Here is a 27,351-nt window from a genome sequence, read left to right on the forward strand (position 1 = left end):
TTTGATTCCAGTATTTCTGTACCATTTTTCAAGATAGGGTTTCTCTGCGTAAGCCTGGATGTCCTGGCACTCACTCTGTAGAGCAGGCCCACATCAAACTCAGAGATCCTCCCGCCTCTGCCTCCCAATTGGGATCAAGTGCTTTCTCATCCATTTGAAAACAAGGACTTCATGGCTGTTGTCTATGAGTGAGGTTTCCCACGTGTGGCTCTCCTTTTGCCTCTGTCTGCTGAGAGCTGAGGTTACAGCTGAGGGATCACACATGGCAAAATAATACCTTTTCTAGTTAGGAGCTACCTTATGAAAGTCACTGAAAGTCAAATACGAGGAGAGGCACTATAAATTATGCTTAGTAACCCTGTGGCTCAATACTTAAAATAGTAACTCACAACAGAAACCAGCTAGCTATTCCTTCTATCGTGGTTTGAATATGCTTGACCAAGGGAGTGGCACTATTTGGTGTGTGGCCCTGTTGGAGTAGGTGTGTCACTGTGGCCATGGGCATCCTAGCTGCCTGGAAGTCAGTCTTCTGCTAGCAGCCTTCAGATGAAGATGTAGAACTCTCAGCTCCTCCTGCACCATGCTCGCCTGGATGCTGCCCCACAGTGATGATAATGGATTGAACCTCTGAACCTATAAGCCAGCCCCAATGAAATGTTGTCCTTTCTAAGCCTTGCCTCGGTCATGGTGTCTGCTCACAGCAGTAAACCCTGACTGAGACAGCTTCCTTTCAAAACAAACAGCAGCAGCAGCAGCAGCAAACCCAAAGGGCTGAAGACGCAGAGTACCGGAGGCCCTGGTTCACAACTTAGAAAGCCAGAGACAGAGAGGAGAAGGGGAAAAGAGAAAGGAGGGAGAAGGCAAAGAAGCTACGGTCAGGTAGCCATCTGCACGCAGGCTCTTGTCTCAAACATCAAAGTCTGTCCATGACCTAAGAAGGAATGCACATGGAAATAATCCAATTTCAGTTCCTTGGTGCTCACTTATCAAGGAAATAATGGAATGACAAAGTATTTCCTCAAAAGAAAACAACTTTAAAGTGAGTCCACGCTTCACACTAAATCCTTTAGCTTTTACTTCAGGGAATTTACTTTGAAGTCTGAGTGGAAGAATGCAACACACATCTTCATTTTTGACATTCTCAAAGAACTCCAGGCCTAAAATATATAAAGCCTTTCTTACCACTCATGGGCAAAGGGCTATGACAAGAGTAAGATAGGCGTTCACATAAAAACACACCGGGCTGTTTAAAACAAAACCAAAATGACTGTCTATCCAGCCCCAGTACTGTGCCCTGAGCAGGAGCTGGTGAAGGACGGCTTGGGAATCAGTGTTGCAAACTCAAACCATCTCACCTTCAAAGGCCTCACACGTCTACACTGCAAAGCAGTCAAATTCTCTATAACACTCCATAAACGTGTAGCACTTTGAGGCCAGGCATGCTTAACTTCACATTATCTATCTGGAAATGAACTGCAAACATCTTAGCTTATTTACTTTATGAGCCACTACATAAAATAGCATTTCCTTTCATCTGTTACAAATTACCCCTTGCATATGTACCAAAAACAGCAATGTCATTTCATACATAATAAATGAGTGTAAGTGTGAGAACCTCTTCCGCTCCGTCACTGTCAGCTCTGATCACAGCCCCTCTATTCACCAAAGCGTCAGTCTGTGAGTAATCTATCTGCTCTTCACCCAGCTCGCTCCGCTGCTTCCTGATCTGAGTTTTCGTTGCCACCCTAGCTAATCTTGAACGGCAGTAACCAGAATACAGACGCTTCATTTTATGGGACTAGCTGACATTCTTGAGTCATATCTTAGCAGACAGGAATCATATCCTCTCCTTTCATCCCTCGTGCTATTCTGATTTTTTAAAAGTACATGCATTTATTGATTGGGGAGGAGCATATTGTACCGCGTATGTGCAGGTCAGAGGGCAATGCTGAAGAGTCCATTCTCTCCTCCCACCATGTGGGTCCCAGGTCAAACCCAGTCATCAGCTAGGGAGAAAGCACTCTTACCACTGAGCCACTCTGCTGTCTTGTTTTGCTTAAGAGGGGATCTCGTGCAGCTGAGGCTCACTTTAAACTACTCATCTTCCTACTTACACCTCCCAAGTATTAGGATTACATATGCACCCACACACACGCTTGTGATAGTTATTAAATGAGACCACACCAGGCTTACTCATCTAAAAAACTTTTTTTTTTTTTCCGGAGCTGGGGACCAAACCCAGGGCCTTGCGGTTGCTAGGTAAGCGCTCTACCACTGAGCCAAATCCCCAACCCCTAAAAAACTTTTCTTAATGAACCTGCATTTCTTCGCTTTGTTTGAGATAGGTCTCATGTAGCCTAGGCTGGCCCATAGACCATTACATAGTGAGGACAGTCCTGAACTCCTGATTCCTTGCCTTTACCTCCCAACTGCTGGCACCCATAGCACATCGCTCTGCCAGTTTAGGAGCGCTAGCTCTTAAGCACAGTGTAGACTATGTCTATACACTTAAACTCACTTCCCTACACGAGAAGCATCAAGAGCTCTCCTAAGGAGGGGAAGAACGTCACTCAGCTGGTAGAGTATTTGCTTAGCATGCAGGAAGCAACACATAAAACTAGATGGCCGTGGTTCAAGCTTCTAAACTGGAAGATTACATGTTAATAACTGGAAGCTTAGAAGTTCAATCTCACCCCTGGCCACAGAGTTAGCCTGGGCTAAATAAAATGCTGTTTCGGAAAGCAAACACAACAGAAGTTACTTCTACAACTCATCTATACCCCATCGGTACTCTACATAGTCTAAAACCCAATTACTGCTTAGTACTCTACATTTCTTTTCCTTTTTAATGTTAAAAGAAATACTTGTCTCTTAATTTTTTATTCAGAGTAATCTCCTTGTGGGACAAGAGATTCTGCATATGGAATATATTTTCCTTAGGAATTCTTATAACAGAATGTCTAAGAAACTTTCAGCACCAGAGAGGATGACTTCTATTGCCCTGCCTTTATTCATATATTTACTTAATTCACTGATAGATGGGGCAGAAAGACATTTTAAAAAAATGTGCAGTTTGGCAATAAAAAAAACAAACAAATGTAAAGTGTGTGGAAGAGAAGTTGTAATTCTCTCTCTTTTTTTAATTTATATATTTGTTTTATGAATGTGAGGACACTGTCTGACTTCAGACACACCAGAAGAGGGTATCAGATCTCATTACGGATGGCTGGGCCACCATGTGGTTGCTGGGAACTGAACTCAGGACCTGTGGAAGAACAGTCACATGCTCTGAGTCATCTCTCCATCCCAGAAGCTGTAATTCTTAAAGACAAACGTCCTGCTCTGCCCTGGAGGGCAGGACCCCTTAAATTCAAGGCACCAATTTATGAAAAGGCTCATTTGTTTGAAAAGAGAGCTTGAACTAAGAACACAGTTTAAGGGGCTCCCTGCTCAGAAGCAATGGCCTTGGCACACACGGTGCTGTATCTGGTCCAAGGGGCCAGGCTCCATCCTGAGCTGGCAGCAGCATCCATGGCTTTGCAGGCATGGAAGACAAGATTGAGAGCTCATGAACTCTTGGTCAACGTCTTCCTGAAGCTACTGTGTGAGATGTAAAAGTGAAGCCTCCGTTGCAGTGGAGACCCTGGGACACTGGGGATCATTAGACTTCCACCAAGGAAAGATGCAGGGATGGATGGAGTGGAACCGACTCAGGAAACAGGCTACATTTCTGCAGCCAGGAGACACAGTATAAGACAGCGGATAATCACATGACACGGTGGAAAGCTAATCAAGAGATCCTACACAAGTTACTTAACCCTTTCCTGACTAGTCATCAGCTTAAGTAAATAAATACTAAAACAAAAGCCCGTTGTGCTGGGGGGTTTTGTTCATTAGTAGTAGTGGCCTGCACAAAATCCCGGGTTCCATACTAGGGCAACAGGATATCCTACCCCTTTCCGGGCCCAAAATAGGGTAATACAATGCACTGTATGTTCTTCAAAGGAGAGTTTGGAATGATTAAATGGGGTATGACATGAGATGCACTACTATATGAACTATGAAACACAATGGTATGAAACCTTTAAAAGAACCAGAAGAGGTGATCTATTAGATGAACATCCCATTCTTCTCCAAGACATGTTAACTCACATACCTGGAGACAAATGTCATGTTAATACAGAGGAAGAGAGAAACAATGGGAAACTCAGGGAGCAGGGAAAAGAGAACAGCACACTACAGAGCACACACTTTGAGACACGCTGTAAAACCACGCAGCATCTCATTAGAAATAAAGGAGAGCGATCCCCTTAACAGAGTTTGGATTTATGCATAAGTCAGTGCAAACAGTTCGATGCTGTGCGAGCTAACAAGTCCTTCTATACTTGATTATTAGCACTAAGATTTTGTAAGAGCAAAGATAATGTGGTTAATACCTTATTCCATCCGCTGGCGTGGACTGCAGTCTCCACTGTACATTCACGATATGCCTCATATGTCACTGGCCTGTGGACATTTTGTTAAAAGTCTGTGTTACAAAAAAGGACTAAAATTTCAGATGAATAAATATGCAGACATTATTGTGTGGCTGAACTTTTCGCTAACATGACAGAGATAGTTCAACAGATTGCTTTTCCCCACTAAGATGTGGCTTTTACTATTTGGTATGTGTTGTTTCTTCCCAAAACATTCTCTGTATTGCTGGGGAGGTCATTGTAGCATAGAAGATAAATGTGTATCCTAGCCACCATTTCTTAATTACTCGGCATTTATCTGATAGGACTTCTACATTGTAGATAAATGCCTGAATTACAGATACAGAATCATGTAAAACTTATCTCAGTTAAATGAAAACACAATCCAGTCCTTTTTTTTTTTTTTAGTCAAAAGTCTAAGCCTGGAGTGGTATGGAACATCTGTAATGCCAGCACTCAGGAAGCAGAGGCAGGCAGATCTCTGAGTCCAAGGCCAGCCTGGTCTACAGAATGAGTTCCAAAACAGTCAGGGTTACACAGAGAAACCCTGACTCAAAAAACCAGAGGGGGAAAAGGTATAAACGTTAAAAACGAATAGATAGGTCGTGAAAGACTTTTTAAAACTAAGGCCATAGAGAGGGGGAAACAGAAACATAATAAGTGCTGCCCTCTTTCTTACTTGGAGTCTAATATAAAATCCTGGAAGAGGCCAGGCCTAGAGACCCACGCCTATCTGAACACTCAAGGAGCTGAGTTATAGGCTAGCCTGAGCTACACAGTGAATGCCAAACTGGTTAGGGCTATACAGCAAGAGCCTATCTCAAAATACAAAAACAGATAAAGTAACATGGTGTGCAGAAAAGTGAATATGTCTCATCACCTGCACATTAGTCCTAATCAGACCAAGCCCTAAGTTACTGTAAGAAACCACATCTCACTGACATTTGTTGAAAACTTTAAGCACTGCTATTTTTTTTTATAAATTTAAATCAAATTAAAAAAACATAGTACCAAATAATGTGAAGGCAACAACATCTTAGAAAATAAAATTATCCCTCTCATTTGGAGTAAAGTAGTAACAGATTTGGTATTTTTTGAGTGGAAGAGGCAGAGACAGGCAGAACTCTGAGATTTCAAGGCCAGGCTGGTCTACATGGTAAACGCAGGCAGCCAGAGTAATGGAGAGACTCTGCCTCAAAAACAACACAAATAGATAAAAAGGAATCTAAAAAGTGGGAGGATACTTGGGTTTTTTTTAATAGGTTTAAAAACTCCAATTCCAAAAGCATTTCCTGTTCTGATTACTCTAGAGTGATTTCTTTAGCTGGTGAATGCCTAAGAGCAGCAACAACTACCACTTAGCAATGGCCTGCATGTGAGGCTGTATGTTTACTACTGATGTTTTACATTACTTCACATAGTATCACTTAGGAAGCCTGTGTTAGAGGAAGCTAAGAGACTGCATATCCTAAAACCAGGCCTGGCAAACACCCAGCTGGATCTGGCCCCAACAGCACATTACTTCCATTTCAAGTATTCAAGGACTCAGCCAAGATTTTGATATATGCCGCAAAAATGTTCAGATGCCACACATAGGTAAAAAAAAGTGCCATGTGGCTATTATGCTTAAAATATTAACACACGCTAGATTTCAAAGAGTCAGTAAGAATAAAAGAATGTGAAATATCTCACTAATAATTTTCTGGTTTTTAAAATATTTGACTATACTGATTTAAGACATTAAAATTTTCATAAACGTCATGTTTCATCTTCATGTGACATGCACTGTATCTACTGAACAGCACTGCTGTGATGACCTCAGGAACAGTTCTGATGACACAGGACATTCAGGCACAGGCCAGCATCACCCCACTGCTACAGTGCTGCGGAGAGAGGGTCCCACACCAGGCTTCTGCCCAGTGACACCACAGCCTCATTAGTGCCTGGGTTCCTTTATAAGTCTTGAGCTTTAGGATTTGGGGATTTGGGATTACATGAGAATCCTGTAAAGCTCAGACTTCACCAGCTCCTGTACCACCCACCTACCTATGTCTCCCTGAAGCTTCACGGTGGCTATCAGGCCCTTTCCTTCCTCCCTTCCCTAACTGTGTGGTGCTGCTGTGGGTCACTGAAGTCCATACAGGGAGTCTGGCTGCCTACACACTTCATCATCCTTCAGAATCAAACAGGATTTAAAATATTATATGTAAACACATACATGCACACAAACAGATAGCAGGTTAAAACGTTCATATTTTAATACATAGAGAAGCAAGCAGTTGACTAACCAGCCTTCCCCCTATGAGGTCTTAGAATATAGCAGAGAAGAAGGGGGTACCTTTAGCAATCAAAGGTATTTCATATAAAGAATTTAAGAAACTGCATTGTTTCCAAGGCATTAACATCAGAGCTTAAAATTTTCAAAAGTAAACTTCTGAACAAATTTTACTTGCTACACGACCAACTTCGAAAATAATTATCACTATTCAGAGTTTGGAAAAGGTAAATATTCAACTAAATCAGGTTTGTCTTAAAGTAAAAACAAACTCAGGGCACGATGCGCAAACCTTTACCCTATCACTTGGAAAGGCAGAGGCAAGACGAATCTGAGTTCCAGGCCAGCTAAGACTCCACAGTAAGAGACCCTGTCTGAAAAACTGAAGTCATACCATTCTGTTCTGGAGAGTGGGTGATATCACAGCCAAACTACAAGTAACAAATGAAGAAACTGACATATGAAGGACGAAATGACTCGCATAAAGGGGGCTGAAGGGATCAAACTAAGAGCACTTCCTGTTCCTGTTCAGTTCCCAAGCACCGGTCCTGGGGCCTGTCACTCATGGTCCAGGGATCTCAGTGCTTTCTTCCAACCTTCTGGACATCAACATACATGTACATAAAAATAAATCTTAAGGGGTTGGGGATTTAGCTCAGTGGTAGAGCGCTTGCCTAGGAAGCGCAAGGCCCTGGGTTCGGTCCCCAGCTCCGAAAAAAAGAACCAAAAAATCAATCAATCAATCAATCAATCAATCAATCAATCTTAAACGCCAGGCATGGGGGTGACACATGCCTTTAATCAGTACTCGGATCTCTGTAAATTTGGCCAAGCCTGGAATCAAATGAGACCCTGACTCAAAAAAGACAAAGAAAATAGAACTTTTAAATTTGTAATCTCAACATATACAATATATGAATATTTAAGGACAGAGACTCTTAATGAACCCTGCTCCATCCACCTTTCACTCCTCAGGGCACATGGAGATCAGGAACAGCAGCTCTGCCGAACACTTTAGGAAGCCATGCCGCAAAAGTTCCTGCCTAAGTTTTATTTCCTGGACACTCAGATTGTCCTTTCTACACTTCTAACAAGCTTAAAGCGTGTGTCTAAGGTAGAAAATTCAACTACGGTTTTTCATTTCCCTGAGTATAATTATGAATTTTATATATGCTCACTTTACCAACATATGCAGAAATATGAAAAAACATGGCCAACTATAAACCCTGACTGCATGAGAGTAAGGAACGAACTTACTGCAACAGTGATTGGACCTGAGAGTAAGGAAGGTCCTGACTGCAACAGCGATTGGTGAGGAAAAAATTTCCTCCTAAGTGACCCATTTTTATCAACTCATACTAATTGTGTAATTCGTTAGTAATTCCTTAATGACTCTCACTGAAACATTAGGGAGCTGACCTTTGAACCTATCCTAAATGAAGAGGTTCTATGTTGGCACGTTTGCATTTTTTCACTGGCTTCTCAATTGTAGTGTTCTTATGGCGAGGGCCAGAGTTGGAAGGAACCGGCTGTGGGAGTACAGAAGCTACTCACAGACAGATGGGCACTTCCAAAGGATGTCTACGACAGAGCTACAATTCTAAATTCAGACATCTAAAATACCATGGTAAGCTAATCACACACTAGACACAAACTCTAGACATTATATCTAGACACAGGTGAACACTACACGGGACAGAAGCAAAGAGCGACTGGGACAGGGCAATGGCTCGTGTTTTAGCACAGGACATGCATCTGTGGAAACCTCAAAAGGTCAGTAAAAACCATCAGGTCTTTGGGGATATTTAAATCCCTGCTTCGAGGCAAATCTGGCATTCAAACACTAAGCAGATGCTTTAAGCTCAAGGGAAGGGAAAGTGAGGAACTGCCTCAGGCACGGCCTCAGCCATCAGAAGACCCCGGGAAGAAGCGCACTCCACTCGGCAACGGCAACTCACTGGCTGAGGATCGTCTGCAGCGCTTTCTGCAAAGGTTCGCTCAGGTCTTGGGACACTCTCTCTCCAAGCTGGGCCAAGCAGTCCTCTACGGAGCTTTCAGGGTTAGCAGGGCTGAACACTGGTGAGGTGTGACAGTCAAAGCCTGTGCTGGTGAAGGCTGAAGACAAGGCAAGAGGAAAGACCAAAATTAGTAAGCGGTCCCTGGACTGGAGAGATTGCCAGTGGTTAAGAGCACATGCTGCTCTTCCAGAGGGCCAGGGGTGGATTCCCTGCAACCAGTCCCACAGGATCCAAAGCCCTCTTCTGGACCTCCATGGACACAAGGTACACACAGACATACAGGCAGACAAAACACCCATATACACTTAAAATAAGCACTAAAGGCCGTGCTGCTAGCCTATGGGTGTGCGCCTATCACCTGGAGGGTCTCAAGTAGGACACCTGCCTGGGCTGCACTGTGAGTTCAAAGCCAGTTGGGCTATACAGCAAGAGCCTGTGTCAATAAAACAAAATAAAATAAATCAGCCAGGCATGGTGGTATATAAATTTAAATCCTAGCACTAGGAATAGAAGAGGCATCTCTGTGAGTTCCAGGCCAACCTTATCTACACATTGAGTTCTAAGACAGCCAGAGTTGTTAGACAGAGAAACACTGTCTCAAACCATACAAACAACCAACCAACAGCCGGGCATGGTAGCCTACTGGGGAGGTGGAGGCAGGATGACCAGCCTTGGCTAAATGGTGGTCCAATGAGGATGACCTCAAAAAACCATATTAGACAAAGAAAAGAAAGGAGGTATGTTTATGACAGTCCATGAAAATAAGGTATGTACTGGTTTGTTTGTTTTTTTTTTTTCTATTCTTTTTTTTTTGGAGCTGGGGACCGAACCCAGGGCCTACCACGGAGCCAAATCCCCAACCCCGTATGTACTGTTAAGAACAAGAATTATAAGGTACTTGGAAAGATTAGATAATCACTATACATTCTAATCTTGTCTGGAACACAAAATTGATAGGTCCTAAAGGTTGAGGTCTTTATTGCTTTGTTTTTTTAGATGGAGGTCTCCATATATAGCCCAGCCTGGCTTTGAACTCATTCTTCTACCTCAGTCTCTCAAATACTGGGATTATATACATAAACTACCATTCAGTGGCCTGCCTGTCCATCTGTCTGTCTATCTGTCTGCCTTAGCCAGTGTCTGTTCCACTGTAGTTCACCTGGCCTGAAACTTACATGGCTCTTCGTCCCTCTGCTTCCTAAGTGCTAAGACTATGAGCACCAGCACGCCCAGTTTGTTCATAAGTTTCTATTTTCTCAACTAACAAGGGGCTTATTTATAAACACAATCTATCAGTTGTTTATTGAAAGTTATTAGGCTTTATATATTTAGGAACACACACACACACCAACAATTTAAAAAACAGAGGCCATGAATTTGGAAGAGAGCATGGGAGAGGCTGGAAGGAGAAATGGAAAGAAAGGAAATGATGCAATTACAATGCTTCCAAAAATAAAATAGCTTTTTTTGTTTTGGGGTTATTTTTTTTGGGGGGGGGCTTTTTGTCGTTATTTTCCAAGACAGGGTTTCTCTGTGTAGCCCTGGCTGTCCTACTCACTCTGTAGACCAGGTTGGCCTTGAACTCACAGAGAACTGTCTCCAGCTGCCTCCAGAGTGTCTGGCATTAAAGGCATACACCACCACCACCTGGCTCTAAAATATAACTTAAAATGTTTATTTTGGCACACACACAAAAAAGGGATTAAGCTATGGAGACATTTTCTGATGGGAAGTGAAGCCTGATTTACAGCAGGGATTCATGTGGTACTATGAACCTGTGAACACAAAAATAAATAAATCTTTGGAGGAGGAGACAGCTGTGAAAGTTGCTGCCAGATGTGGTGGTAAACCTCTTTAATCCCAGCACTCAGGAGGCAGAGGCAGGCAGACTCTGTGAGTGTGAGGCCAGCCTGGTCTACAGACAGTGTTCTTGGACAGCCAAGGCTACAGAGAAACCCTGTCTCAAAACAAAAAACAAAAACAAAAAAGGAGAAAAAACAAGAAAGCCAACTAAATGACAGCCACAGAATATGCTCACTGCCTGGGAAAGCAAGAGTGTACAGACCTTCAGAGACTTCTTTGTCCAAGGATTTCAGTTCTTCCTCAATCTCAGATTTAATTTTTAATAAAACTTCTGGATTCAGAGACTGTGGAGCGACATCTAGTTGAACTCCTGAAACAAAGGAGGAGATGAGAGGTTGCTATAGTGAGAGGAACAGAAACCCATTAGGATCCGGCGGCATTAGCCACACTTGGAGGCTGCGGCAGGAGGGTCACTTCAGATCAGGATTGTAGAGCCAGCGGGCATCACAGGGATACCCTATCTTGAAACACCGACCAGGAGACAAAAATCAGACCTATTACACTTAGTACTGAGTCAGAAAACAATCCACTTCGTTATCAAGGCTAGAAGGTATTTTTGCCCAAAAGCAGGTGCCCGGACTCTGACCCCCAGAATTAAAAAACAAAGAAAAAGCAAGAAGAAACAGCAATTAACAGATGTATGTGGGCCTAAGCACCGAGAGTAAAGTCTAACACAGAAAAGAAAGCCCTGATCATTTCTGTCAGAAATGAGACAAGAACAGAACCCAGACACACAGGAGACAGGAAGAGGACGGTATCAGCACGCACTGGTCCCAGCTGGGCATCACGGTGCTGAGATACCGCCAAGACTCTGGCTTCAGGTGAGTTTCACTTCGGTCTCCTTTTCTTATCCAGAACCATATGGCAGGGATCTACCTCATCTCTCCATGCTCTGCATCACAGAGCTCTAGGAAAGGCTGGACTTAGTGGTTTATACCCATATCCCAGTATTTGGGAGGCAGAGGCTGCCAAGCTTGATGCCAGCCTGGTATGATAACAAACTCTGGGCCAATCATGACTACATGTGTAGTGAGACCCTGTCTCAGAAGTAAACAGAGCTCTTAGTAAACAGCAAAAACCTCTGAAGAACTGTGCTCAGCCCAGATGAAGTGTTAGAGCTTTCTGTGACAGGGAGGCGATTCCTGGAACAGGTACCCTCTCCGTTCTTGGCTCTGACTAAGAATCAATGCTAATGTGACCTTATGAATAGCACAGCCTGATGTCATTCTCAGTGTGGAAATCTACAGTATTCCTACTTCTCAATTTATGCCTTGGATTTTTCCATTGTATGTGTGTACAGGGGCGGGGCAATGTATACAAGTGTGCGTACAATCATACATGCACTTGTGTGCATGTGTAGGTAGAAGACACCCAAGGCTGACATCAAATGCCTTCCTTGGATGCTTTGTATTATTTTATTTATTTCTTGTTTGTGTTTACATGTATGAGTGTCTTGCCTGCATGAATTTCTGTATACCACATGAATGCCTGATGCTCATGGATGCCCTAGAACTGGAGTGAGTTGCCTTGTTGTGCTAGGAATTAAACCCAGGTCCTTTGAAGTGTAACGAGTACTCTTTACTAATACGGTATTTTAATTGATTATTTGGGAATTTCACATCACACACCCCAATCACACTCACTTCCCAGTCCTCCTACGTCCATCCCCCATCGTTGTGACCCTCCAAACACACACACAAAAATGGGGGAGGGGGGACACAAGTTCAATTTGAGTTGTACATACACTCACTGGAGCATGGTTAAACTCCCAGTGGCCAGCCCCCTAAAGAAAACTGAGTCCTTTCCACCTGTACCCCAGCCAGAAGCCATCAATTGTGAGACGCTAAACTTCAACATCCTTATCACAATATTTTTTGGCATGTTTAGTGTTTGTTTTTAAGATTTACTCACATTTTAATACATATTATAAAATATATAATTTTATTATAAATATATAATACAAATATACATTACATAAATATATGTGTGTGTAAAATGCATGTGTGTGTGTGTGTGTGTGTGTGTGTGTATGCACACTCTCTCTAAATGTATATATGCCTGCATGACAGAAGAGGGCATCAGATCTCATTACAGATGGTTGTGAGCCACCATGTGGGTGCTGGGATTTGAACTCAGGACCTCTAGAAGAGCAGTCAGTGCTCTTAACCACTAAACCATCTCTACAGCCCCTTACCACACTTTTTTTTTTTTTTTTTCACTTTTTCAGAGCTGGGGACCGAACCCAGGGCCTTGCGCTTGCTATGCAAGCACTCTACCACTGAGCTAAATCCCCAACCCCCTTACCACACTTTTTAAGAGTTCTTTGGGGCTGGGGATTTAGCTCAGTGGTAGAGCGCTACCTAGGAAGCGCAAGGCCCTGGGTTGGTCCCCAGCTCTGAAAAAAAAAAAAAAAAAAAAAGTTCTTTGATTCCTTTTTAGGCTGTTACCTTTGAGGGGTAGGAGGGTACAGGTTGTCACAGAGGCCTCTCTGTCCCTCTTTCTCAACTGTTCTCCTGCCAGCATCAGTGGACACCACTGTGAAAGTAGCTTCTTTCCTTGCCTTTACAGTCAGAGGAAGTGTGGATCCCGGGCTTCTACATAGGAACATCGCAGACCACAAACATCCACATGGTTGCCAGCATCAGCACATGCCTAGGACCTCCATTTGGTTTCCAGTGGCAACATGGACCATGGACATCAACTTGGCCATAGGCAGTGTTCTTAACCACTGAGTCATTTCTTCAGCCCATTCATCTTATTTTTTGAAATAGGGTCTTTGCTGAACTGGAGCACAATACCTAGCCAATGACTTTTGAGATCCATTTGTCTCTGCCTCCCCAGAACAATGTCACTGCATCTGGCTTTTTTTTTTTTCTTTTTCTTTTTTTTTTTTTTTCTTTTTCTTTTTTTTGTGGGCTGGGGACCGAACCCAGGGCCTTGCACTTGCTAGGCAAGCACTCTACCACTGAGCTAAATCCCCAACCCCCTGCATCTGGCTTTTACCAAGTGGGTGCCGGGATCGAGCTCAAGTTCTCAGGTCTGCATGGTAGGCACTTTACTAATAGAGCAACTTCCTGGGACCTATCATATACTTTATTGAGAGGGAAGGGGATGAAATAGAGTTTTACTATATAGCCCTAACTGGCATCTAACACGATCCTTCTGTCCCACATTCCCACTGCTGAGATTTCAAGCATGTGTCATCATGCCTGGCTTCACAGTGCATACTAATGAGCCACATTGAATTAAGGGTGGTGAAGAATGTTTTTATGAAGTATTGTAGCATGAGGCTGGAGAGATGGCTCAGTGGATAGGAGCACTGACTGTTCTTCCAGAGGATCCAGGTTTAATTCCCAGCAACTACATGGCAACTCACAACTGTCTGGAATACCAGTTTCAGAGTAATCAGCACCCTCACACAAACACACATGCAAACAAAACACAAACACATGTAAGTGCACATAAAATAAAAATAAATAAATCACAGGAAAAAAATTTAAAAAATAAGTAACCCAGCATGAATCTGCTGAAAGGTCTTCATTATTCAATAAACAAAATACCCTATGCTTCCTTTTTACCTCACTGCCCTTCTTTTTCTGATGATTATTCCTCCAAGGACCAATTTAAGTCTTCAGTGGTGTTTTTTTTTTTTTTTTTTTTTTTTTTTTTTTTTTTTTTTTGGAGCTGGGGACCCGAACCCAGGGCCTTGCGCTTCCTAGGCAAGCACTCTACCACTGAGCTAAATCCCCAACCCCTTCAGTGGTGTTTTTAAAGAGTTATTTATTTATTATATATAAGTACACTGTAGCTGTCTTCAGACACACCAGAAGAGGGCATCAGATTCCATTACAGATGGTTGTGAGCCCCATGTGGTTGCTGGGATTTGAACTCAGGACCTCTGGAAGAGCAGTCAGTCTGTTAGCCACTGAGCCATCTCTCCAGCCCCAGTGATATCTTTTAAAAGACAGAGTCTCACCTATCCTGGGCAGCACCTGAGTTCACTATAGTCAAGGGTAACCTTGAACTTCTGATTGTGTGCCACCATGTGCAGTTTTATATGGTGTGGGGACTCTTCAGCTACACTTGCCATGCCTGAAGGCCAGTAGAGGACTTTCAGGATCATTTAGGCCAAGACCATACAGCTAACCACTCACATGTCCTCTAGCCCTATATCTGATGCTTTTACACTTTGTTCTGACCAGATTACAAACACTTTGAGACACTCACATTCTTTGTCTAAGACTTATGTCAAACATGAACTAAAGAAAGATACTTGGTGGTGGTGGTCAAAATCTACTGTGGTACAGACCTAAAGGTTACAGTGGATAGAAGAGTTTTACAGAACACAGCCCCATTGCACATACAGAACAGAGTGTTGGCAGAAGACCCAAACAAACAAACAAAAAAACTGAATTTCCATAACTTACACAGGCAAAAAATGGTTCATATATAAATGTAAAGAAATGGGGTTGGGGATTTAGCTCAGTGGTAGAGCGCTTGCCTAGCAAACGCAAGGCCCTGGGTTCGGTCCCCAGCTCCAAAAAAAAGAAAAAAAAATAAATAAATGTAAAGAAATAAGTTATTACTTCTTTGAGGCTACTAAAATGGCAAAAAATTTAAAAAGTAAATTGAGAGGGGGGAGGGAATAAGGGAAGGGGGAGAGAAGAAGAGAGAGGGAGAGAGAATCATCCTGTCAAATAATTATTGAACCTTAGAATATGATAATTTTTGTACACAGACTCAAATAAGAAATACGTGACACCATCTGCCATGAGCTTCTTTCTGGAAGACGTGCACGTCCAAAACATACACAGCCCCACACAGCCCCTACCACCACCAGCAGCCCACACAGTAAATGACATTTTCTTGGTTTCCATATGCCTCACACCCCAGCAGATTAAGGAGAAGCAGCTGATTCAAGGAGTGCCCATTCTCATGAAACTGACATGATGCTGATTACACAGGACAAGTTGTCACACTTGATAACAAGCCGTGTGGAAAGACTACACCAGAAAAAGGCTACTGCTGCTAGGATACAAAAGGCTAGCTAGCTACGAAGGACAGACAGATTCTGATCTTCATCTAATTAATCCTCTCCACCCAGATGTAACTACACAGCAGGGCCAATGCAGCATGAATCCTGTCCACTGAATCCAGGAAAAATAATCCAAAGACAAACAGACATCAGCACACTAAAGTCCACCAACTTCAATCCAAACTAAGAGAACTGTGCCAGCACTGAAATTCATCCACAGCTTTTGAATTGAGTACCACTAACACATTTTGGCCAACTGAATGGACTAAATCAAAGAAAAATAAATTCTGTACCTACAAATCTCCAATCTGAGACATACTAAAATTACCTATAAGAGCAGACTGCAGAAATGGCCTTTTGTTGATCTTGTAGAGAATCTGGGGTTTGGTGCCCAGCAGCATCTACATGGTGGTTCACAACCACTCATGGCTAGAGTATCTCTCTCTCTTAGTATTCTCCTATTGACCTCTGCAGGCACCAGGTACATGTAGCACACATCCATATAGGCAGGTAAAACACTCAGATGCATAACATAACATAAATAAATGTAAAAATGGTGTTTTTCGGCTGAGCATAGTGTGCACACCTTTAATCCCTGCACTTAGGGGCAGAGAGAAATGGATCTCTGCGAATTGGAGGCTAGTCCAGTCTACATAGAGAATTCCAGGAAAGCAAAAGCTACATAGTGAGACTGTCTCTATATTAATTAATTAGCAAATTAATTTTTAAATTAAGTAGCTGAGCATGATGGTATAGTCCTTTAATCCCAGCACTTGGGAGGCAGAGACAAGCACACCTCCTGTGCGTTCCAGGTCAGCAAAGCAACACAGTGAGACCCTGCAACCATTTTTTGGTTTGGTTTGGTTTGGTTTGGTTTGATGGTGGTGGTGGTGGTGGTGGTGGTGGTTGGATACAAGCTAGGGTCATTTGGAAAGAGGTGACTTCAATTGAGAAAATGCCCCCACAGATCAGCCTGTGAGTCTCTGGAACCTTTTCTTGAACAGTGGTATATGTGGGAGGGCCCAGCCCACTGTGGACACTTGTCACCCTGGGCATAAGATCACAGGCTGAGTAAGTCACAAGGAGCAAGCCACTAAGCAGCACTCCTCTATGGCCTCTGCTTCAGCTCCTACCTCTAGTTTTCTGCCCTGTTTGGGTTACTGCCTTGGCTCCCCTCAATGACAGACTGTGTTCAGGACATGCAAGCCAATAAACCCTTTCCTCCCCAGACTACTTTTCATCATGTTGTTTATTTATCACAGCAATGGAAAGTAAATTAAGACCAAACAAACAAATATGAACCTGAGCTAACGTCGACTCCAAGTCTGTAAGCTATAAAAAGCGAAAGCAGCCAAGGGTGGTGGCCACGCCTTTAGTCCCAGCACTTGGGAGGCAGAGACAGGCAGATCTCTGTGAGTTCAAGCCCAGCCTGATCTACAAAAATAGTCCAGGACAGCCCGGGCCAGTTACACTGAGAAACCCTGTCTCAAAACAAAAGAGTAAGAGCAAGAAGCCCCATGCACTGGACTCTCGCTGTCCAGAGAATGAGGTCACTCCTTGAGACTCTGTCTCTGAAGCAATCAAAGATAGCAGATTATATAAAACATACAGAATTTAAGGCTACAAATATATTTATGATATTTTTGTATTTGTTACTTTTTAAAACTAAATCTCACTATGTAGGCCAAGTTGGCTTCAAACCCAGCCTTCCCACTTCAGACTCTAAACTTCATAAGGAACGACAAGTGTGCACCGCTGTATCTCATCCTGTCAAACTTTTGAGAAGGGTGTCAAGGCTGTTCAAATAGAGTAACATTTCATGGTGATAGGAGAATTAGATATTCTAAAGGAATCAACTGACTATTACTTCAAACACACACATACATACACACACACACACACACACACACACACACACACACACACACACACACACGCACACACACACGACCTAAATTTAAGAGGTAAAGCTGCCAGTCAGAGTGGCACTGACCTTTAATCCAGCACTCAGGAGGCAGAGGCAGGAGAATCTCTGAGTTTGAGGCCAGCCTGGTCTACAGAGTGAGTTAGTTATAGGATAGCCAGGGCCACACATGTGAGTGAAAGTGAGTGAGTGAGAGGGGGTTGCACGTTATGAAACTTTAGGCAACGCTTTCTGAATAACATCCAAAGCACAAGAAATCACAGACACACTGAAGCTCATCACGAGGAAACTTTAGTAGTAGGAAGCAAACTGTAAACTATGAAAGTAAAAAGGGCAAATCACTAAAAGGAAGAAGTACCTAGAAACACATTGGGTATCCAGAATATACAAAAAGTCCCTACAGCTCAACAATAAAAGAGAAATAACTCAAAAAATGAAAAAATAGGGAACAGATTTCTCCACAGATACACAAGTGGCCAGCAGCACAAAAAAGTGTGTTCAACACGAAAATGGAGAGAATTAATTCCAGAAAGCTGTCCTAGGAGCTCCATATGTACAAACACACACACACACACACACACACACACACACACACACACACACACACTGCCTTTGCATTTGCACACACACACAGCACTGCGCATGCACACACACACACACGCACACACACACCAAGCATGGTGGCTACACTCCAACAACAGTCTTAAGAGAAGGACCATGAGACTAAATAAGGATACACAGTGAGTTCCAGGCCAACCTGGGCTAGTGAGACCCCATTTGAAAAAAAAAAACAAATAAATAAAGTTTAAATACAGACAAATATGACAAAGCAAATCCTACATCTATACTCCAGATAGAATTCAAAACAAAAGCCGGGATGTAGCTCAGGTGACTGTGTGCTTGAGTGGCAGGCAATAAAGCCTTGGGTGCCATTCCACTGTCACATAAACCAGGCATCTTTGCGTGACAGGATTTCCCTGCTCAGCCATCTCATAGGCTCATAAATCTATAATGCCAACACTCAGCCATAGAGGCTGCAGGACTCCAAGGTCACCTCCAGCTACACAGACAGCTCATGGCTAGCCTGGGCTACATGAGACTTAGTCTCAAAACAACAAGAATTCAAAGCAAAAACTTAAGCAAATATTTGTACATCTATGTTCAAGGTAGAATTACTCACAATAGCTAAAATATAAGAAAACCCAAATTTCCATAAACAGATGACTGGATAAACAAAATGTGGTCTATATAAATAATCTGCCTTAAGAAGGAAAGAGACAGGGGTTGGGGATTTGGCTCAGTGGTAGAGCGCTTGCCTAGGAAGCGCAAGGTCCTGGGTTCGGTCCCCAGCCCCGGGGGGGAAAAAAAAAAAAAGAAGGAAAGAGACACACAACAATGCAAAACACAGGTCACAAAATGATAAACACCTAATATGAAATACCTAAGAGAGTCAAATTCATAGAAAATTAGAAAAATAGCAGGCACTAACAGTTTTAGAAGGAATAATAAGAGGTTATTAAAACACATGTATTTGACTGACACGCTACTGTTGACAAAAAAAGAATTATATCAAGCTGGGCTGTAGCTCAACACATAATTAGTATCCATGAGATCCTGGGCTCAACTGCAGGAGAAAAGAATAGAAATGTCTCTTTATTAAAGCTGTGTTAATGAGCACTGAAACAAAGTAGTCTATATTAATATATGCCAAGTTGAATGCAACAAAAGATACCACTTGGCATATAATATGCAAGGCAGAAGGATTCCAAGTAGTCAAAATATATCATTCAAACCAAGTATGGTAGCTCACACTGCTAATCCCGGCCTAGATCAGGGCCAGCTAAGCTACATGATACTCTGTGTCCAAAAAAAAACGAACAAACAGAAAACACAAAGGAGAAGGGAAAGAAAAGAAACAACACAAACTAGTGCAGTACAGAGACTAGTTCAGAAAAACTGTGGATGAGTTAACTACTCACAGAAAAGTACACCCAGAACATGACTCACTTAGGAAATAATAAAAAATACATAACGTGACAGAAAATCCTCAGCCATGTGCAGTTCCACCTTATGTATTTAGCCACTTCTCAGTTATTGCTCCACAAACTTGAAGCCAAACCCTAACCACAGTGCTATAATAAATCCTATTCACAGACGATTACACAAGGGTGAGAGCTACCTTCAGGAAATGAACAGGTAACAAGACAGCCAGAAGACACTCGTGTTTTCCTTAGGAAGGTTCCTCTAATGCGTGGTGGTACAAGCCTGCAATCTCAGCATACAGAAGGCGTGGACAGAAAGGTCAGAAGCTTAAGGCCAAGTGGCCACAGTAAGACTCTGAAGCTCAGTGGTAGATCGAGTGCTTACTAAGCACAGCAAAGCTGGCTCTGGCTGGCTGGTTCAACTCCGCCGTTCTGGCTCAAACTCCTCTCCAAGCTGACTGACTCAATCTGGCTTCTCTCAGCTTCTTACTGAATTGCTCTGCTTGAGCAATTCTTGCGCTAACTCTGGCAAATGTGTTCTAATCTTCTGACCCCTTCATATTCTCCGATTTCAACTGTGTCTTCTGCATGAACTGAATTCAACCCCACTGTACTGCTTCCTGCACTAACTAAACAGCCTGGTCTAAGAGCGAGTTCCAGGACAGCCAGGGCTACACAGAGAAACCCTGTCTCGAGGAAAAACAACAAGGACAGCTACCAATTTTTAAATGTTAGTTCTTGTTGTTATGAATGTATGTTTGTGCTCACATGTGCATGTTATATATGCATGCCACAGTACATACGTGAAGGCCAGAGGTTCTAGATTCCCAGCCAAGGTAGAGTTACAGGTGGGTTCTCATATAGCCCAGGCTGAACAAGACTAGCCTTAACTACTGATGTTCAGGTAGGCCTCAGCTTCTTCCTCTTTATGTGTGTAGGTGTTTTGTCTGAATGTTTGTCTATGTACCACATGCATGTCTGGTGCCCAAGGAGGCCAGAGAGGGTGTCAGATGCCCTGTAACTGGAGTTGTCTCCAGTTGTGATGTCATGTGGGTGCTGGGAATTGAACCTGAATGCTCTAGAAAAACAGCAGTGCTCTTAACTACAAGCCATCTCTCCAGCGCAGGCCTCCTTCTTGAGTGTTGAAGATTGGGGATGTTTACCAACACACAGCCTTCATGTTTAGGTTTAGTGCTTTATTTCATATGTGTGTGTGTGTGTGTGTGTGTGTGTGTGTGTGTGTGTGTGTGTGTGAACATATTCTCTGTGTGGCAGATGCCCAAGGAGTGTCTACTGCTGTGACAAAACACCAGGACCAAAAGCATGTGGGGGAGAGGGGAGAGAAGTCATTTGGCTTACAGGTAACCATCACTGTACTTCTCATGCCACACTCGACTGGACTACCTACTACAACGGCTTTCCTTGGTCCCCGCAATCTGATACCTACCATGTGTCCTAGAACTACCTTGTCTTTAATAAACCACACTTTATTTCTTTTCTCCCTCCCACTCAAATATACATGCAGACAAAAGACATACATATAACATTCAAAAATTTCCAAAAAATAATTTCCAAAACAAAACACCAAAAACTACAAGACAGCCAGGCCTAGAGGCTCACACCTTTAATCCCAGCACTTGGAAAGTGGAGGCACACACATCTGAGTTAGGCCACTGTGGCCTACATAATAGTCCTAAGACAGCCAGGGCTACATAGAGAGATCCTGTCTCAAAACAAAACAGAAAAGAAATAAAGGATGACTCATGTTTCAAGCCTAAGTAGCAAATGTTGTTTGGTAGGTTTAGTTTTTGTTTGTGTTTTTCTAATTACTGCAAAAACAGAGGCTGACAGTATGTCCTTGAGGACTAACAGGAATATCTGAAGTTCAAGGTCATTTTGGGCCACAATTCTGCCTCAAAATAAGAAAGGGAGGAAGAGAGAAGGAAGGGAGAGGGGTTTTTGTTTTAATATTTAATTTCCTGTTTTGCCTGCATTCATGTCCATGAGGGTGTCTGATCCCCTGGAAAAGAAGTTACAGACAGTTGTGAGCTACCATGTGCATGCTGGGAAATAAACCATGTGCTCTTAGCTACTGAGCCATCTCTAGAGACCCAGAAGGGAGATTAATTTTAAAAACAAAAAATTGGAACAAGTATACAAAATCAGCTAAGAAGGTAGGGATAGCAAGAATTCAAAAAAGCTAACAGAAGAGCTTTCCGAATGCGCCCTGGCCACAGCTCCAGACTTGTCTTTATCAGACAGGTGAAAAGGGGACACAGATGTCATTTTAGTATTTGTTCATAATGTTACAGTTTCAATCTTAGTACTACCAAAAAGAAAGAAAAGAAAATACGAACAAATGAACAGGAAATAAGGGCCCAAAGTAAAATTTAACTGGAACACAGCCACCCTCGTCCATGTGTAGCTGAGGGCTGTTTTAGGGCCAGCAAAGATGACAGCTGCAACCCAGACTCTGTTTCTGGCTTCACTGCTGCTTATCACAGAGCGCAGAGACACTGCTGTAACTCTAACTCCTCACCACGGAGCTCCCACGCCAACTAAGACACCACCATTCTCCTCCTTTCTCCTGTAAATGCCGATGTGTCAAACAAGAAAAGGGGGTTTGAATATTCTGGCTTTAAGGCACAACAGTGTAGGTTATGATGCTGTCAAGAGAAGGCAAAGTGTGGTGTTTAACTACCCTGAAACAACAAAAAAAAAACAAAAATATCACCAAACTATAAAACTCATCAAAATACTACAAATTTACAGAAAAATCAATGATAGAAAAAATTAGAATATTTAGATAGTCAATACCAGCAATATTTATTCAAACAGAAAGAAAGAAAAAAATACCCTGTCTCAAAAGAAAGAAAAAAAGAAACAAACAAACACAAAAACACAAAACAAGAAAGGAAAGGGAAAGAAAACAAGACAACGGAAGCGAGCTTCAAAGTCGTTCAGTTGGCAGCCATGCAAAAAGAATAATTTATGATGTTGAGTTAATTAAATCTTAGATCATGCTATATTTAATCAGACTATAATAGAATTAAACTAGGTATCAGTAATAAAAGGACTACTAATAAAAATAAAATCCCTGGGGGAGGGGGAAAGGGAGGGGAAGGGGGTTCTGGAGGGGAATCCGGGAAAACATTTAAAATATAAATAAAGAAAATATCCAACAAAAGAAAAGAAAAAATAAAATCCCTGAATACTTGGAAGATTAATTAGTATACCTATAAGTAACACAAAAGTCAAAGAGAAAAAATCTAAAGAAAAACAAAGCATTATTTTGATCCAAATGAAAACATAAGCCATCTGCGGCAAAAAATGCATGTGATGATATCACAAGTAGTCAGCAAAGACAGAAGTAAGCCAATCACAGAACAACTTGAGAACCCTGAGCACAGGGTCAACCAGTAGGCCAGTCTCTGAAGCCATCTAAATGCCCCTCAGTTTGTAGACCCTGTAAGCTCCAAAGTTGCAGTAGTCCATCCCTCCAGGACGACGTGGAAGTCTTAAAAGCAGCAAGAGCGGGTCTGCAGTGCTGGGGTAGGCCTCGAATCCTAACACTGAAGACACAGAGGCCGGTAGAGTCGGAAGCCTGATGTACATATCAAGTTCCACACCCGTCAGGGCTACATAGAAAGACCTTATTCCCCAAAACAAAAACAAAAAACATAAAAAACAAAATCAAAAAACAAGAAAAAGGGGACAGAGAAGACAAGATTGGCTTGGTTTTGTTACTTTTGTTTTCCATTGTTAAAAATGTTTTTATTACTTATGTGTGCACACATGCATACATGCGCACATCTCAGCTCCCATGCAGAAGTGAACTTTTCAGAGGTCAGTTCTCAGGTCACTCGACTTGTACAACAAGCATCTTTATCCTCTGAACCATCGAAATAGCCTTAATAACAAACCCACTCAGTAACTAACCTATTCCCAGGAAAACAACCTAAGTTCCATCCCCAGTACTCAATGGTAGAAGACAGCCAACTCTCACAAACTGGCTGTCTTCCCTCCCCCTTCCTCTCCTCCCTTTCTCCTCCTTCCTCCCTTCCTCTCCTCCCTCCCCCTTCCTCTCCTCCCCTTTCTCCTCCTCCCCCTTCTCTCCTCCTCCCCCCCTTCCCTCTCCCCCTCCCCCCTTCCTCTCCTCCCTTTCTCCCCTCCCTTCCTCCCTTCCTCTCCTCCCTCCCCCCTCTCCTCCCTTTCTCCTCCGTCCCCCTCTTCCTCTCCTCCCTCCCCTTCCTCCTCCCTCCCCCCCTTCCTCTCCTCCCTCCCCTTCCTCTCCCTCCCCCCCTCTCCTCCTTCCCCCTTCCTCTCCTCCCTCCCCCTTCCTCCTCCCCCCTTCCCTCTCCTCCCTCCCCTTCCTCTCCTCCTCCCCCCCTTCCTCTCCTCCCTCCCCCCCTTCCTCTCCTCCCTCCCCCTTCCTCTCCTCCCTCCCCTTCCTCTCCTCCCCCTTCCCTCCCTCCCTCCCCCCCTTCCCTCCTCCCCCCCCTTCCTCCTCCCTCCCATATGCACACATCCATATACACAAGCACTCACATGAGCATATGCACCATAAGTAAATGTAATAAAACAATTTTAAATCAAAATGAGTACATACATCATAAAAATTATACTGAAAATTAGAGTCTCTCAGACATTTGAACATCTTACATAAATTTAGTATTCAATACTTGGTTATGAGTTGTTTTTTTTAATTTATCCTGCATGTGCATGTAGGCACAGCATGTTACATGTCTGGAGTTCAGGGACATTTATGACTGGCTCATTCCTTCTACCTACTGGGCCACCCTCAACATATTGCTTTTTTTATTTGTTGACAAGGTCTCATGCACCCCAGATTGGCCTTGGTTTCTCTATGTAGTTATAAATGGACTTGAATTCCTGGTCCTCCTGTCACTACCCGCCAAGTACTAGAATAATGGCATGCACCAACATGTGAGACCATGTGCCAGTCTGGTCTACGGAGACCTTTACTCAAAAAACAAAACCAACTTCTCTTGCTCTCTTCCCCTCTTCCCCCTCTCTTCTCACTCTCCCCACCACACGCTCATGACCGGCCTCTACTTCTCTACTGCCTCTCTGCCTTTCTCTGTCTCTACTACCCCTCAACTCCCCGCCCCATGCCTTAAATAAACTCTATTAAAAAAAAAAAAAAAAACCAAACCACAAAACCAAGAGCAGGACCTGGATCTGGCTGCAAATACACTGCATCTAAGAGGCAGAGGCAAGTGTGTGCCTGCGGGTTTAATACCAGCATGGTCTACACGTCACGTTCCAATGACTGCCCAGGATACCGTAAGACCCTGTCACATGCAGAGGTGAAGAGAATCAACTGCCCACAAAGCTGCCCTCTCAACTACAGCCTACTCCTATAAATTCAGTAACTAGAGCTTCACAGGTTCAGAGAGAGAGGCATTATAGGAGGAGTGGTCTTGTTGAAGGCAATGTGTTGCTGGGGGGAGGCTTGAGCTCTCGGCTCAAGCCAGCTCTCTTCCTGTTGCCTTCAGACAGAGATACAGAACTCTCGGCTCCTTTCTCACCACCATGTCTGCCTTTGTGCCACCATGTTTCCCGTATGATGATGATGCACTAAATCTCTGAACTGTAAGCCAGACCCAATTAAATGTTTTCCTTTATAATAGCTGCAGTGGTCATGGTGTCTCTCACAGCAATAAAACCATAACTAAGACACCCACATACAAAAGAAAAAAACAAATCTTTAAAAAAAAAAAAATAAGCACAAGGGGCTGGAGAGATGGCTCAGTGGTTAAGAGCATTTGCTGCTCTTGTAGAGGCTCTAGTTCGGTTCCCAGCACCCATGTGGTGACTCACAACCTTCCGTAACTCTGGTTTCAGGGAATCCATTGCCCTCTTCTGACGTCTGCATGCCCCAGGCATGCATGTGCATGGTGCACATACATGTATGCAAGTTAAACGCTCCTACACATAAATGTTTAAAGAGAAAGGTAGGGAGGGAGGGAGGGAAGGAGGGAGGGAGGGAGGGAGGGAGGCCAACCATCTGCCTACATTCTCAGCACTTGGGAGACAGAGGCAGAAGTGACCCAAACTAAAGTATAGCCTGGTCTACATAACAAGTTTCTGGACAAGCAGGGCTACATGGCTAGACCCTGTGTCAGATAACGTGTGGTAAAATGGCTAAGGAGCTGACGATGTCTGACAAAAAGCCTAATGGCCTGAATTGGGTTTCCAGGACCTCTAGGGCAGATAGAAAGGGTCAACTCACCAAAGCTGTCTTCTGACCACTGCACACATGTCATGGAATGTACATGCCCACAAAGATACACACTCATGAAACATATAAATTAAAGTTTTGAGATAAAACAAAATGAAAGAACAAACCAAAAATCAAAACAAAAAGCATTAAAAGCGGTTTCAACTAGGGACAAAACATGAGCAGGGTAGGTGACTGCTTGTTAATACTGTTGGCTTACACATCTAAATTACTTAGACACACACTTCTACAGAGCACATCCTCATAATGAGCAATATAACCACCATAAACCAAAGACAGTACCTTGGGGTGAGGGACCTTGTTGTTTCTCCTGAGAGAAAAGTCCCAAGTAGCTGAGAACAACATATTTTGTTTCATAGTGGAATCCTAGAGGCACAGTCGTAGAGGATGAGGACGCCATTGACTTGGCTGAAGGAGCTCCAAGGAGGTCTATTAGGGATGTTGGAAATCTAAAAACAAAAGGTTACAAGCCGATCAACTCCTCCAGTGACCCCAATTACTCCCAAAGTAAATGTCTCAACAGCTTTCTTAATTTACAACTGTTTAATTTCCATATAAACGGTAACTTAATTATTCAAATCAAGAGTAGATTTTCCTTCTTTGGTTTTTTATTCTTTCCTACTTAACTCTTGTACTTGGGGGGGCGGAGGGGAGAGGCTACGTCTGCCTCGGTTCGTGTGGAATTAGTTCTACTTCCACCGTCATGGTTCTGGGAATACACTCAGTGGCCAGGTCTGCAGGGCCAGTGCCTTTACCTAGTGGCCATCTCACTGGGGCTTCCCAACTGCTTTATTTCCACACACATGGCAAGCACACTGTAGGCATCCTGAACGCCATCCCCATTTATGTTTTTTCATTTAATAATCTCAACATATCCCTAACAGCATGGATATGTTAGACAAAGATTAACTCATTTCCCTGGCAGGACATAGCAACCTGTGGGATTTCAGAGAGCCACAAAGAATGCCAAGCAACTTAAAAATTATGGGTCATGGGGCTAAACATGGCTGAGCAGTTGAGCGCATACTGCTCTTGCAGAGGATCTATGTTCAGCCCCCAGCACCCAAGTTGGCTCCCAGGCACACGTAACTCCAGCTCCAGAGGAATCTGAGGTCTCTGGCCTCTGTGGGCACTGCACACACACACACACACACACACACACACACACACACACACACACACAATTTAAAATTAAACTTTCTTTAAATTATAAATTGCTAAGTTCAAAATCTTACATCTAATATCCCACAACTTGTCCTCTGACCTCCGTATTCACAGAGGCACATGCAGGACACATATACACAATAAATAAGTAAAAATATAAGTTTTCTGAGGTCTATCATAGATCAGCCAGCAGGAGCACTGTAGTTTGGACATCTACCTTTCTACTATTTTACTTACTTGTTGTCTGGCTTCCGGAAGGCCAATATCCTATTTATAGAGGTGTTTAGAAGGGGAGTTGCAATGGGCAGTACCCTAACCTTTGCACTCTGGTAGCCTGTCCCTAGCTGAGC

At 43.1% G+C, this 27,351-nt stretch overlaps 1 protein-coding gene across 4 annotated transcripts in view; it reads right to left on the minus strand.

The window, feature by feature from the left end:
• Bcl2l13 (BCL2 like 13) overlaps positions 1 to 26,307 on the minus strand; it is a 43,520-nt gene extending 17,213 nt beyond the window's left edge. For 2 of the 4 annotated variants that reach the window (XM_032905765.1, XM_032905764.1), the window contains exons 1-3: positions 26,120 to 26,307; positions 10,834 to 10,941; positions 8,709 to 8,865 (exon numbers count right to left, since the gene is read on the minus strand). In XM_032905765.1, coding sequence (XP_032761656.1) covers positions 8,709 to 8,865; positions 10,834 to 10,941; positions 26,120 to 26,237 — 383 coding nt within the window. In that variant the 5' untranslated portion in view covers positions 26,238 to 26,307. Of the gene's footprint in view, positions 1 to 4,436; positions 4,507 to 8,708; positions 8,866 to 10,833; positions 10,942 to 26,119 lie in introns of those variants that run through there. The other 2 variants (XM_032905761.1, XM_032905763.1) reach the window with 2 other exon arrangements.
• Positions 26,308 to 27,351: the final 1,044 nt, after the last annotated feature.

This window comes from Rattus rattus, chromosome 6 (assembly GCF_011064425.1).
Source record: "Rattus rattus isolate New Zealand chromosome 6, Rrattus_CSIRO_v1, whole genome shotgun sequence".
NCBI classification, from domain to species: Eukaryota; Metazoa; Chordata; class Mammalia; order Rodentia; family Muridae; genus Rattus; species Rattus rattus.